We start from the raw sequence: 14,013 nt of genomic DNA, 5'->3' as shown, positions 1-14,013 counted from the left end.
AGGAGAATTATTTGTTGTGGTTAACCAGCTCTTCTTCTTCGCAGGTCCACTAATAATATTTAATGTATTTTGTACAATTGAGTTAAACTTTTAGACTCCGCATGTGTTAGAAATACTTATTTTATTTTGGGCATGTATTATAAAAGTTATGTTGGACCTGTAAACTTATTAAAGGCATGTATGGTTGGACTGGATGAGGGAGCCGAGCTCCCATTTATTTTTATGGCATTATGATTATGTGGAGGGTGAGTTGAGCTCCCCAGATGATTATATATTATGTTTACAGGTCGGGTGAGTCGAAAACTCTCTGTTGTATGGTCCATTTTATGGCCGAACTCTGTCCGATTGAATTCTTGAAAGGGAAGAATATGAAGGTTTTACAGTGTCAAAGAAATGGGTTATATAGAAAATATCTAAAGTTTTCTTCCTTTTTATATTTCTATTTCTCCATGTTCGATAGTCGAAGTTAAGTTTTTTGGGTGGCCAAAGACACCTCATCACTAAATGCTTTACAATCCATAACTTCATTACTTATCCTAGTTAGTTTAATTAGTTACTTTCTTCACCTTATCGTTAATTTAACTAGGTTCATAGTCGCTCAGTTTCAAGAGGACATTCTGTTTCCTTGAGGTATATTTTGACAGTCACTAACTCTCAACTTCAATTAAAAAAAAAAAAGAAAAAGAAAAATATTTGTAGAGAGAGATAGTTTATTGTTTTTGCTCCTTTTTATATCTGATGCATTATAGTTTTTTTTTCCTCCTTTTATATCTTATGCATCAACCTATCACATTAACTTATTTACCTGTAAACCAGCAATAATAGGTCAAAAGAAGTTTTTTGTTAGGGGGAGAGAGAGAGTTTTTTTTTCCTCTTTTATATCTGACGCATTCACATTAACTTATTTACCTGTAAACTAGCAATAATAAGACCAAATGAGTATTTTGTTCACTAAATTAAAAGTTTAGATGGTTTTATGTCACAAATTTAAAGTTTAAGAATTGCACTGTTATAACATTTAAAATTCAAGGATCACTAGTGAAATTTATCCTAGAAAAAGGATTATTTCTAAATCCCACTAAGATTTTAAGTCACAAATCTAATAATATTAAATAAATTATATTTATATTGAAGATTTTTGATATAATGATTAATTATGTCATATCAGAAATGGATGCCAGCCCTAAATATATAGAAATCCTAGTTTCAAATTCAGTAGTTGTTATTATTATTATTATTATTATTATTTGAAAGATTAGGTTCAAGTTTTATTTATTTTTTTTATTTTTTTTTATTTTATCGAAAGTTAGATTCATTGATAAGTGGAATAAAAATACAAAATGGGCTTAACAAATAAGCTATTCATAGGAGCCCAGAGGTACACAAATCATAAAAATGAGACTCATGCTAGCCTAAAGATAACAAGGTCCAAGCCCATAATAAAAAACCCCATGCTAGCTAACAAGAAGGATCAGCAAGAAGAGCACTGCTACACCAACCAACACCATCTGGAAGTAGTAGTATCAACTTTTGGTAGAACAAATCGCGCTACACCAAAAGCCAGAGAACATCCAGCACGATAAAGGCCTCCAACAAACACCAAGTTCACCCCATTCCTGTGTTCAATGCTCAAAGGCTCTCTTCGCCTTGGAGTCAACAGACCTGAAGAGTAGTTAGCTGATAGAATCCTAAGATACCTTTACAATGAAAAATATAAGAGGCTTGTGCTATGTAATCTTTTAACTAATAAAAAAAAAAAAGTTCTCCCATTTTTATAACTTCTTGTTTTCATTGCGCGTGATTCTCACCTGCAAATCATTGACAATTGAAAGACAATTTTGAACTTAAATAGAAAGTTCTGAGCAAATCAAATCTAGTAGTAGAAATTGAACTAAATTAAACATATTTAAGTATAAGTGACAAATTGAACATTATTGCAGTTTTTATTCAAATATAAGAAACTCATGCAGCTAAGCTAGTTGGTTAAAACACTTGCTACGAGCCTATCAGAATATATATATATATATATATATATATATATATATATATATATATATATCAGAAAATGGGCCTGTATATATATATCAGAAAATGGGCCTGTCTGCACTTAAATGGAGGCATCTGTTGAGCAAATCGGGCTGAAAAGTTTGAAATCAGGATCTCCCCAAAAGTGTTGCATCATCTGTTAGTTAGGCACGGGTAAGTCAAGGGATACAAACGTGTGAATAGTGATGGTCAAAAACAGTGCATGATACCTATTTTGCAAAGATATGGTATTAACTAACCAATAGAATCTCTTGACATATGTATGTGTAAAGTGTGAATTGTGATGGTCAAAAACAGTCCATGATACCTAATTTGCTTCACATGTGTATGTGTAAAGCGTAAAAGCACAATAATCTCTACAGATAGTATGCAATAATGTATAGTGAACGAAGGAGTTATGGTAACGTATGTGTATCCAGCTAATTTATCAATGTTCCAATTATAGGCTAGACTATATATAAAAGCTACAACAGTTAAATCTTAGTCTCTAATTAGTTGTGGTCTCTTAGTCTCTAATTAGTTGTGGTCAACTATATAGATCATTTTTCATCATTCAACTCCATTAGACACAAGTCTACATTAAAATCTAAAACTTATAAATCTTTTAATATCACTCTCCTACACATCATCTTAGGTTTTCCCATTCTCCTTGTCACTTATCCTTCGACTAATTTATGACACTTTCATACTAAAATATTTGATGCTCTGTGTTAGACATGACTGATTCGTCTTAATCGACATTCTATCATTTTATCTACAATATTTACTACATGCATTTTTATCACACTCATCTTGTGAATATGTTGCATCTTAAATATCCAATATTCACTCTCATAAATCTATTGAACTTGTCTTTCACTTTGTTAGAGATCTTATGAACATATAACACACTCGTTGCACTCCTCTATTTCATCTATCATGTATTGATGCTATGGGTTACATCCTCATTTAAAGTTTCATTCTCCTTGATAAAATCTAAATAGTTGAATTGATTGCATTTAGGCATCAAAACACTATCCAAATGAACCTTAACTCCATTCTTTATATGAAAGCTAAACTCGTACTACATACATTCCGTCTTACTTCTACTTAAGTTAAAACTCTTACTTGCAATAGTCTTTTTCTATAGCTCCAATTTTTAATTAACTTTCAAGAGTCTTAATTTGAATGTGACTGGTCTATTTTTTATTAAATTGAAATGATATATTTAATATTTAATAAAAAAACGTATGTTCAATACAGTGAAAAATCTAACTTGTAATACTAATGGATACAGCAATATTATATGTATATGTATATAAACAATGGGAAAAGTATATTGATAACCCCGTCCAAAAGAAAATATTAAAACAAAGATGACTGCTTATGTTAAGATAAAATTACTTACTATCAAAGAAATTACTTACAACAAAAACCATTCAAATTCATCTATAAACAGTCAAATGATTAAAAAAATCTAAATTTTTACAAAAATTTAATTTTATTAATTTAATTTTCAAAATTTAATATTAATTTTAATTTTAGCAATGAGACCATTTGATATATTTAGTTTGTTTTTTCAACTAATGATTTGTGGTGCTAATCTCAATTAGCAACTAAAAGATCTTAATAAAGATAAAATTATGATTTAAATTGTCAACTTCAGAAGATATTTATAATTAAAAAGTGTATAACGTTAAAGAAGAAAAAATTGTTTATATTGAGAATTAGTACTATACAGAGTTCATAATCCTAGCCACTTCCTTCTCTAAATTCTATCCCTTTTCTCTCATTTTTTCCAAGCTCTTTGAGGTGGCTAGCAGTGAGGACTTTCACCAGTGTTTACACCTCTTTTTTTTCTTTGGTTATTAGTCTATTCTTATTAATAGATTTGAGTTTTATCTCCTCCTTTGGAAGAATTTGTTGTCTCTTCTTATGTAAAAATTTAGTATTTTCTTATTTGAGAGGATTTGTTGTTTCCTTCACTGTGATGATCTGTGTTTTTTTTGTAATATAACATCTGTTAACATAGATAAATGAATATAATATTATATTATAACATGACAGCAATTCCATATATTAGATGATCACATATTTTGTAACTAATTGCAATTATTTTTTTTAGAGTTGAATTAATTACAATTGTTGAATATAGAATACTTGGCCACTTGGACACTCAAAGCTAATAATTACCAGCCACAATTCTAACCCATGAGATTATTCAGCATTGTTACCTGATTGGGAGGTTGATTTGTCGGAGGGGCCGGAACCGGAAGACTCAGAGTTGCTGACTCACACTATCGAACAATATTTCAATCAATAAATTAAAAAAATAATTAATTGAATTAATATAACATCTGTTAATATGAATAAATAAATAAAATATTATATTATAACATGACAGCAATTCCATATATTAGATTATCACATATTTTGTAACTAATTGCAATTATTTTTTTTAGAGTTGAATTAATTACAATTGTTGAATATAGAAATACTTGGGCACTCCAAGCTAAAAATTACCAGCCACAATTCTAACCCATGAGATTATTCAGCATTGTTACCTGATTTGGAGGTTGATTTGTCGGAGGGGCCGGAACCGAAAGACCCAGAGTTGCTGACTCACACTATCGAACAATATTTCAATCAATAAATTAAAAAAATAATTAATTGAATTAATATAACATCTGTTAATATAAATAAAAAAATAAAATATTATATTATAACATGACAGCAATTCCATATATTAGATTATCACATATTTTGTAACTAATTGCAATTATTTTTTTTAGAGTTGAATTAATTGCAATTGTTGAATATAGAATACATGGCCACTTGGGCACTTGGATGTTGATTTGTGGGAAGGGCCGGATCCGAAAGACTAAGAGTTACTGGCTCACTCTAGGAACAATAGTTCAATCAATAAATTAAAAAAAAAAATAAATGAATAAATAAATATAATATTATATTATAATATGACAGTAATTCCATATATTAGATTATCACATATTTAGTAACTAATTGCAATTATTTTTTTAGAGTTGAATTAATTGCAATTGTTGAATATAGAATAGTTGGCCACTCGGGCACTCAAAGCTAATAATGACCGGCCACAATTCTAACCTATGAGATTATTCAGCATTGTTACCTGGTTTTGACGTTGATCTGTCGGAGGAGCCAGATCCGAAAGACCCAAAGTTATTGGCTCACTCTGTGAAAAAATAATTTAATCAATAAATTAAATAAATAAATAATTAAATATAATATTTATTAATATAAATAAATATATATTATCTTATATTATAATATGACTGTAATTTCATATATTAGATTATCACATATTTTGTAACTAATTGCAATTATTTTTTTTTTTAAAGAACAATATTGCAATTGCTGAATATGGAATAGCTGGCCACCTAGTGGTGATAGACTCTGTGAGTCAATAGTTCAACTAATGAATAACTAAAAAAAAATTAATTAACTACAATACCTATTAATAAAAATAAATGTAATATAATATTATAATATTACATAATTGCAATTATTAAATTATCTCATATTTTATAATTAATTGCAATAATTTTGTTTGAGAACAATTAATTGCAATTGTTGAATACAGAGCAGCTGGCTACTTAGGCACTCACAGCCAATAAGAACCAATCATATTTGTAACAGAAAATATTATTCAACATTGTTAGTTTGAGGTTGATCTATCGGAGGGATCAAATCATAAGTTAATGATACACTCTATGAGTTAATAGTTCAACTGATGAATTACTTAAAAAAATTAATTTTTAGAAATAAAAAAAATTTAAGTATATACAAATTAATTAAATATAATACTTATTAATATAAATAAATAAATAAATAAAATTAGTTAAACTATTATTATTTAAAATAAAACTTTGGAGGGAGGGGGGCATCCAAAAAAAAACAAATAAATAAAAACCCTCTTAACGCTTTCTAATGTATATATATAAATTCTTAAATAAATTTTTTTTATCTTAATTAATAGCCACTCAAATAATTTTTATTATTTATTATTATTTATTATGATATAAATACTGTAAAACATTTAAATTTTTTATTTTTATCATTTAATCAATAAATTTTTATAATATTGACACCCTCAAAAAAAAATTTTTTAGTTTAACCATACTTTATTTGTATTTTTTAATACATAACCTTGATTTGTTTAAACTATATAAACAATGAGTAATTAATTTTCTTAAATCTATTTTATATTTAACATTAATTCAGTAATAAAGCTAAAAATTTTATTTAGTGGAATATTTTAATAATAAAGACATTTTACAATTGTTTTAATATATTAAAATATTAAAATGATGATTGAAAATTAAGAGTAATTTTCTTCTTATTTATGTTACATAATAAAATTTAAAATAATATATATATATATATATATATATATATATATATATATATATTAATTTAAAATATAAAGTTGACCTAATTTTATTTTTTTACTAATTTTAATGAAAATTTGTTGAAAGTTATTAAAAATATTTTATATATTATATATATATATATATTTAATAATTTTTGTAAGGTTTATTAGATTAATTTGCGATATTCAAGAGTATATAGCTCCATCATTGTGTTGGCCCCCTCAAGCAAAATTTTCTAACTCTACCCTTACTTTCAGCCTTTATTAGATTATTTTTACACATATTTTAGGAGTATTTTTATGTTCTCTATAAAATTATTGAATTTTAAATATAATGAACAAACTATATATATATATATATATATATATATATATATATATATATATATATATATATATATATATAAACAATTATTAAATTTGCTGTTATTTTAATTTTAAAGACTTTTAATAAAGTATCGGGCTCAATTGACTTTATCAATCAATCAAGTCACATCAAATCACTTTCTTATTCAATCTAATTATAAATTTAAACAAATTGAAGGTTTTATTTATCAGTCCGATCAACGATTCTGTCCGGATTTAATAACACTGTTTTTCAATGTTAATACAAGGGACCAATTCTCCTTAATCAAAGAAATAACTGAAATCTTGTTTCTAGTTATGAGTACTATTTATCGGAGCTCTTAGGGTATTTTATAAATTTCCCTGTAACACTCATTAAACTAATTTTAACTATGAAGAACTGAAAACGCGTACCTCATTCGCTGCATTTTTATCATTAAAATTTTCTTTGAACAAACTCATCGCCATTTGATGATCATCTTCGCAACGTTGAATAGGATCATTATAATCAGGAAGTTCACTGCACCTTTCGAGATCAATTGGCTCCAGGGATTGCACATCTGCTTCTGAAGTTTTCAATTCTTCGAGGATCATAATATTCATTTTGAGGACTAGAATATGTTTTGAAAAATTTGCTTCCTTGCTCATCTCTTCTTGAACATGACCTGCTTTGTAAGGCAGACTGCATTTACAAGGTTGACTCAAAATTCTCATTGCACACTTTCGCAATACTGGGAGACGTTTCCCTCGTATATCCCACCAAACACCTACACGTATGAATGAGATACCAAAAGCATAAACATATATATATAAATAGAAGTGGTTGAATTTATTATAAAAAGAAGAATAAAGAGAAAAAGAGCATAATGCACTTAATCCGTACGAGGATGATTTTTTTTCAAAAACTTATTTGCAGAAACAGTGAATGTGTGTTGTGCTTTGTTGAGATAATGCTGCACTTCCTCGTTGAAAATTTCCTTCTCTTCATTGCCCACTAAGGTATCCTGCATAAAGTCTATGCCTCTCTGTATTTGAGGATCAACTTTAAATTCTCTACTATTCATAAAAACAGGGTTAAGAAAAGCAGCAGCAAGATGCATCGGATGGATGATAGTTTTACTTAGACTCCTAAACAAGTTCAATATCTCTGCATACTTATTTTGATTCTTATTATACTGCTCCTCAATTGCTTCCTTTGCCATTTCCATTGCTTCATACAAATAACCTGAAGTTGATCCATAGCATTCTACTAAACAAAGGACTCTAATAACTGATTTCATAGTTTCCAGTAGCTCTTGCCCTTCACTCCAAAATTCTGCACTTTGAAAAATGTTGAAAACATTCGGTCTCGCCTGGTCATTGTTACAATTCAGCTGGTTTGTCTTTAGAGAAGTAACGAGTTGTTGAAACTCTTGCTTATTATCAAAAATTGATTGAAGCATTTGATAGTAGGAGGCAAATTTAGCCTTACAAGGACGTTTGAATTTGTCGCTCAGCATCAGGTGCAATAATGTGGCATCTTCATGCAAATTTTTAACAATCAATTTTGATCTTCGGAGTAATCGTTGTACCCATTCTACTTGATGATAAACATCCTTCAAGAAAACATGAATCCGATGACCAACACACTGAGTACTGCAAATTTTGGGATACATACTTGTGAGCATTTCCTCAGAAATTGAAGCATCATTTGTGATTAACTGCACAACCTGATCAACCCCAATATCTTCAATTATAGAACAAACGTTGCTTGTAATATCAAAATCTGTCCCTTCGTGCGGTGAATTTCTATGGCAGTTCAAAAACAAAGCCCCTTCAGGAGAACATACAGTGAAATAAAAGAAGTTGCACAATTTTTGAAGCATTAATGTGCAACCTGTTGTAGCCCATGATCCCTTCACATTATCAATGTATGCTAAGACTTCCTTGGTTTGTGTTCCAAAGCATACCTCGCTTTCCATCTCAATGTGAGGAATGATTTTAGTAAAGAGAGTCAGAGGACCTGGTGGCTTATAATCAGGGCCATATTCACATGCGCTCCTTATCAAGTCAACAAAAGATTGTCTTTGAGGCAAATCAGATGGAAATTTATTTGAAATAATGAATTTAATGAGCTTTTCATCCACTTTACTCTTATCCTTCTCATTTGCATGTGGAAACTCAACATTTTGCTGCAAAACCTCTGACGATTTTTGGGGAGAAGCTGAAATGGCTTGATTATCTTGGAGATCACTTGAACTGAATTCCATTTTACCTTTTTTTGGACGATTGCCAAGTTTTGAAAGAGCCTCGACTCGTACATTCTCAGAAACTTTAGAGCATACATCAATCCCATGGTTTTTAACTCCAGCCAAATGAGCGACGATCCTTGGAATGCCCCCCGAAAATTGACGTCCACAGCAATTGCATTGAAAACCGCCATCCAATTGTTTCACATAACTCCAAAATGGATCTTTTCTCTTGCCCATAACTGTGTATAGCTGACACAACATAAACGTCTTAGAATAATTGGCTTTGCAACAGGGAGGTCATGAATGATAAAGAATGAGGCCACTAATTCCTTTATTGTTGAACTCTCATGTATTACATTAATTAATGCTCCTAAATTAATAAAAATGCAATTTTAATTATTTTTACAATCAAATCCCTTCATTAATTTTTCATTCAATTTTTATTTACCTAGGATAAAAGCTTTTTAATAAAAAGGAAGGATTATAACTTTTTAACTTTATAACAAAATAGATGAAAAAGCGGATATTTGTGTTAAAAGATAACAAACCATCACCACCTACAAGTTTAAACTTTTAATTTGAATAACTTTTTAAACCTTTAATTTGAATAACTTTTTGTTATGCTACTAGAGACTCTTTGACTAAAAGGTTTAGAGTTTGAGTTTGAATTTTTCCTAGCAGTTGGATCATTGAAAACTTGAACCAAAACAGACTCGAATTCAAATGATTCAAACCAGTTTCAATTCAATTATGATTTTGGTTAGGTTTTGAAGTGATTTCGGTGTCGGTTTTTGACAGTTACGATTTCAGTTGGGTCCTGGTTCGACACTATTCCGATCCAATTCTAGTTTTGGTATGAATTTTAAATTAACATTCTTGAAAAAAAATTTTTAATTCAACAAAATTAGAAATAAAAGATCAACATTGAATTTTAATTAAATAATGTTATGTTCAAACCTCTAACAATTATTAAACCGACCATTCATTAATTAGTCCAAATCACAATCCATAAAATAATCATTTACGAGAAATTTAACAAACCCTTATTCATATCTCAATTTATATCTATTATATTTCAATAAAATTCTAACACTATCCATTTTAAATCAATAAAAAGAAATTATGTTATTTAGTTTTAATATTCTTCCATGTTAATCTTCAATTTCATATAATTTAAAATACAAATAATTTCCCATAAAAAAATTAAAAAATCCATAAAAATTTTGATTTCCACACCAATATATCTTACATAATATGCATACATCAATATAGCATTTTAACTCATCATAAACTCATTTTCTTTAAAAAAAAATGTAATTCTTATATAAATTATTTTCTCTAATAATAATAATAATAACAATAAATTCAAAAAAATTCATCCATTAAAAAGAAATTCCTTTTTAGATACTTCTACACCTTAAACAACTAAAGGATATTTTTTTAATTCATTATAAACTTTAATAAAACTAAAAATCTAAAATATGGTAATTAACTTGAAAAATTCATAAAAATTATTGTGTATTTTATTTGAAAATAGTCCAAGAATTAAAGACGCTCACAATCATCTACAATCATCTATATTAATCTATGAAAAATGCTTGAAAAAATAAAATTTTAATAATTTCAAATTAAACTGAAAAATTTAAAATATACTAATTAAATTCAAAAATTTATAGAAATTATGTATCTTATTTGAGAATGATTCAAGAATTAAAGATGCTCAAAACAATCTATATAATGTAGCAAAAATATTTTAAAAAATAAAAATTTCAAAATTCTAAATCAAACCGAAATCAAACCTAACTGACGATTCTGATTCTTGTTCGAAAAAGGAGAAACGTAACCGGCCCCTCAAACTAGTGATATATATATATATATAGTTTATTAAAATTAAAAAATAAAATAACCATTAATTAATTAGCAAATATTATAAATTATATAAAAAAATAATCAACAAAAGATAATTTCTATTTTTTTTTTTGTTATAGATATAATTCATAGAGTGATTACTTTATTGATAAAATTTACAAAACTATGTTTAAGCTACGCATTCCAAGCTTTTCTCAATAATTCCTTAGTAGAGTTGACCAAAATATAATCATTACCCAGAGTTTTTCCAAGTTAATAAGATCATATCAATTTCAAGAGCAACATGATGGTATCAAGAATCTGTACCCTTTTATACTAACAGTTAAATTGCAGGGGGAACTAGAAAGAGAGAAAAAGGTATAAACTCAATTTCAGCACGAATTGTCAAAATTAATGCAGGAAAATTTGTGGTTTCTAGTGAAATAAGAAAGAAAGAGAGAAAATAAGAGACACTTCAGCACTCTAAAATCAAAGCAAATAACAAAAGCAACACCCAACCTCCAAGAAACATAAAATGAGCTTTAACGATTTCATTCAAAAGTAACACAAAAAAAAAAAAAAGCCTAGAAAAAAAAAACCGCAGAAGAATGATGGAAACAGCATATCAACATAAAGAGAGAAGAGTGAAAGAGAATTTGCCTGAATGAGGGAAGAAGCTATCTGTCTTCTGTATGTGCTTGGTTCTGGTGCTGCACTCCACATATCTTCAGCATGTGGGGGTATAAATGGAGGAAGACGAAGGAAAAAAAAAAAAAAAAGACTCACCGCCACTTTCAATGGCGGACCCAGTCTCTTGGAAAAAGGCAACTTAGCCGTGTAGGAATCGATTAAAACTTAATTTAATATAAAAATTAAAATTTATTGTTTAAATTTCCTTATTTATTGATTTAAATAAAAAATAGAAAATTTAATTCCTTAATTTTGATATTAAACGTTTTAATTATTTTTAATTTAGATTTAATAAGAAATTTGATTTTTTTATTTTTAGATTAAATTAAACTTAAATTAAAATTTTTTCATTAAACTGAAAAAAGTTAAAATATAATTAAATATAATAAGTACATAATGTAACTGAGTTTTAATCTCAAAAATTATATATATTAAAAAAAATTTACAATATGATCTATAAATTTTAAAAATTTAATTATTTAATTTTTAAATTTTATACAATATTGTACTCTAATTTTTCAATTTTAAGATATTAATTATTTAATCTCTAAATTTTACTCGTATCATACTTTGATCCTTATAATTTTAATATATAGAATAATTTAGTCCTTCTATCAATAGATTAAATTATTATAAATATTAAAATTATAAAGACTTAATTGATTTATATATTAAAATTAAAAAAATTAAATAATATATTTTTCAAAGTATAGAGATTAAAGTAAAATATAATACAAAACTCAGGGACTAAATAATTAATTTTTTAAAATTAAAATATAATATAAAGTAAAATTTAGAGATCAAATTATAAATTCTCATATATTAAATATCCCTGATTTTAAAAAAATAAATATAAAGTTTTAATATTTTTATATTTTTAAAATTATTAAAATACTTAGTTTTAGTGATTAAATGTAACACCCCAAAATTTTAAATTTTATGAGCATTTTTGGTATTTTAATTTTATTTAAATTTTAGGAATTTTTTTGAGATTTTTCGGATTTTAAAAATCGGGTTCGATTTTCCGAAAATATAAATTTTGATGATTTTTAAAAATTAATTTAAAGACCACGTGGCAAAACTAAAAATATATTTGGAGTCTACGTATTTTTCTGAGTTTTCTGAAATTTTTTCAAAATTTTTGGACCTCGTTTTCTGTCCCGAAGCAGAGTAAAAATTCAAAATTTTATATCTTGAATCAGACAGGCCGAATCGAACCGGACCGGATCGGACCGGTCGAATTGGACCGGCCTTTTCTTTTTCTTCCTTCTTCCTCCTGCGCGCGTCGACCTCCTCCCCTTCTCTCTCTCTTTTCTCCCTCCTCCCTCCTCTCCTTGCCGCACCGCCGCCTCCCCTGCGTCCCTACCTCGCCGGCGCCCACCTTGGCCCTCCCCCACGACCGGCTGCCGCCTGGAACGCCGGAAAACGGCCTCAGAACGGACTTACAGTGTGCGCGCGACGCTTGGACTTCCCGGCCAAAATCCGGCCGATCCGGCCACCAATCGGACCGGGTCTTGTGTCTAAAATCATCTACTCGACGAGAGCTTTCCATAGACACCAAGAACACCGAAATCCATCGAGTTGTTTGTCCAATTTTTGCTCAGAAAGTTTTAGCCCATTTCGATTTTTGGGCTAGATTTCTCACAAACCGTGAACCCCACGAGAAAACTGAGAGTACCAGCGCGCTCCACTCGTCGAGAGCTTCGCGGCGACATAAATTTTGAATTTTTCCGACACCGTTTTCCGGTGGGTCTCACGGAACTTCGCAGTGTATTTCCGAGCATTAAATGAGCTTAGAAAATTCTGAAAAATTTATGTACTAACCCCCGTGTTATGGGCTTCGTGTAGGTATCCTCAATTCGCGGAAATTCAACAATTGTCCAGGTCTGTAAATTTCCGGCCAGACAGACCCGTTACTGGAAAAGTCTCCGAATTGGATCGAGGTTTTGGCTATCCCCCCATTGTCAGACGTCCCGAGCGCGTCCCTGAAGTTGGAATCGGCAAAGGTAAACCCGAACCTTACTTTTTCGTAATTTTCTAGTGCTTAAATAGGATTAAAAATCCATAAAATATTCGTGGTAGCTTAGAAAATTATGATTCTTTTTGCAATAGCTTAGTAATATTGCTAAGGACCGCGGGGCAAAGTTTTAGAATTTTTAGAACTTATTTGGGCAGTTTTTGCAAAAATGGTTAATTATAAGGACTAAATTGAAATTTTACATATTGTGATGGATGATTGATTTGATGGGCCCAGGAGGGGCTGTGTGATGTGATTGAGTTGTGGATATATGGATTGTGAGTATAAAAGTGTGTTTTGAGCCCTTTTGCAGGTTGGGTAGGTCCTAGGTATAGGGGAGACTCTGCCGGATTTTCGGCACGACTTAGGACGTATTGGTCTTTTTCTTTGTTTGTATTGAGTCAAATTTATTAAATGATTGTAATAAAATTGTCAGGTGAGCCGGGACA

At 29.0% G+C, this 14,013-nt stretch overlaps 1 protein-coding gene across 2 annotated transcripts; it reads right to left on the bottom strand.

Moving 5' to 3' along the window:
* Positions 1-2,047: 2,047 nt before the first annotated feature.
* Positions 2,048-11,649, bottom strand: LOC110636665 (uncharacterized). 2 transcript variants are annotated; one of them, XM_058148542.1, is made up of 7 exons: positions 11,518-11,649; positions 7,662-9,258; positions 7,193-7,545; positions 5,174-5,236; positions 4,590-4,652; positions 4,260-4,322; positions 2,048-2,182 (listed from the first exon to the last, which is right to left on the bottom strand). In XM_058148542.1, the coding sequence occupies exons 1-7, from the start codon at positions 11,578-11,580 to the stop codon at positions 2,108-2,110; spliced, it is 2,277 nt and encodes a 758-aa protein (XP_058004525.1). In that variant the 5' UTR covers positions 11,581-11,649; the 3' UTR covers positions 2,048-2,107. The 2 variants fall into 2 exon arrangements, with proteins under 2 accessions (XP_058004525.1, XP_058004526.1); XM_058148543.1 differs by lacking the exon at positions 4,590-4,652.
* Positions 11,650-14,013: the final 2,364 nt, after the last annotated feature.

The sequence above is a fragment of the Hevea brasiliensis genome, chromosome 6 (genome assembly GCF_030052815.1).
Source record: "Hevea brasiliensis isolate MT/VB/25A 57/8 chromosome 6, ASM3005281v1, whole genome shotgun sequence".
Taxonomy (NCBI): domain Eukaryota; kingdom Viridiplantae; phylum Streptophyta; class Magnoliopsida; order Malpighiales; family Euphorbiaceae; genus Hevea; species Hevea brasiliensis.
Note: the sequence above shows the minus strand (reverse complement) of the source record. Positions and strands in the feature narration are given on the sequence as shown.

Coding starts and splice junctions, on each gene's coding strand:
- LOC110636665 (XM_058148542.1), bottom strand. CDS start 11,580: ATGTGGAGTGCAGCACCAGAACCAAGCACATACAGAAGACAGATAGCT. Junction 7,546..7,661: donor TTTGAAAAAAAATCATCCTC/GTACGGATTAAG, acceptor TCATACGTGTAG/GTGTTTGGTGGGATATACGA. Junction 4,653..5,173: donor CAGATCAACGTCAAAACCAG/GTAACAATGCTG, acceptor ATTGTTCGATAG/TGTGAGTCAGCAACTCTGGG.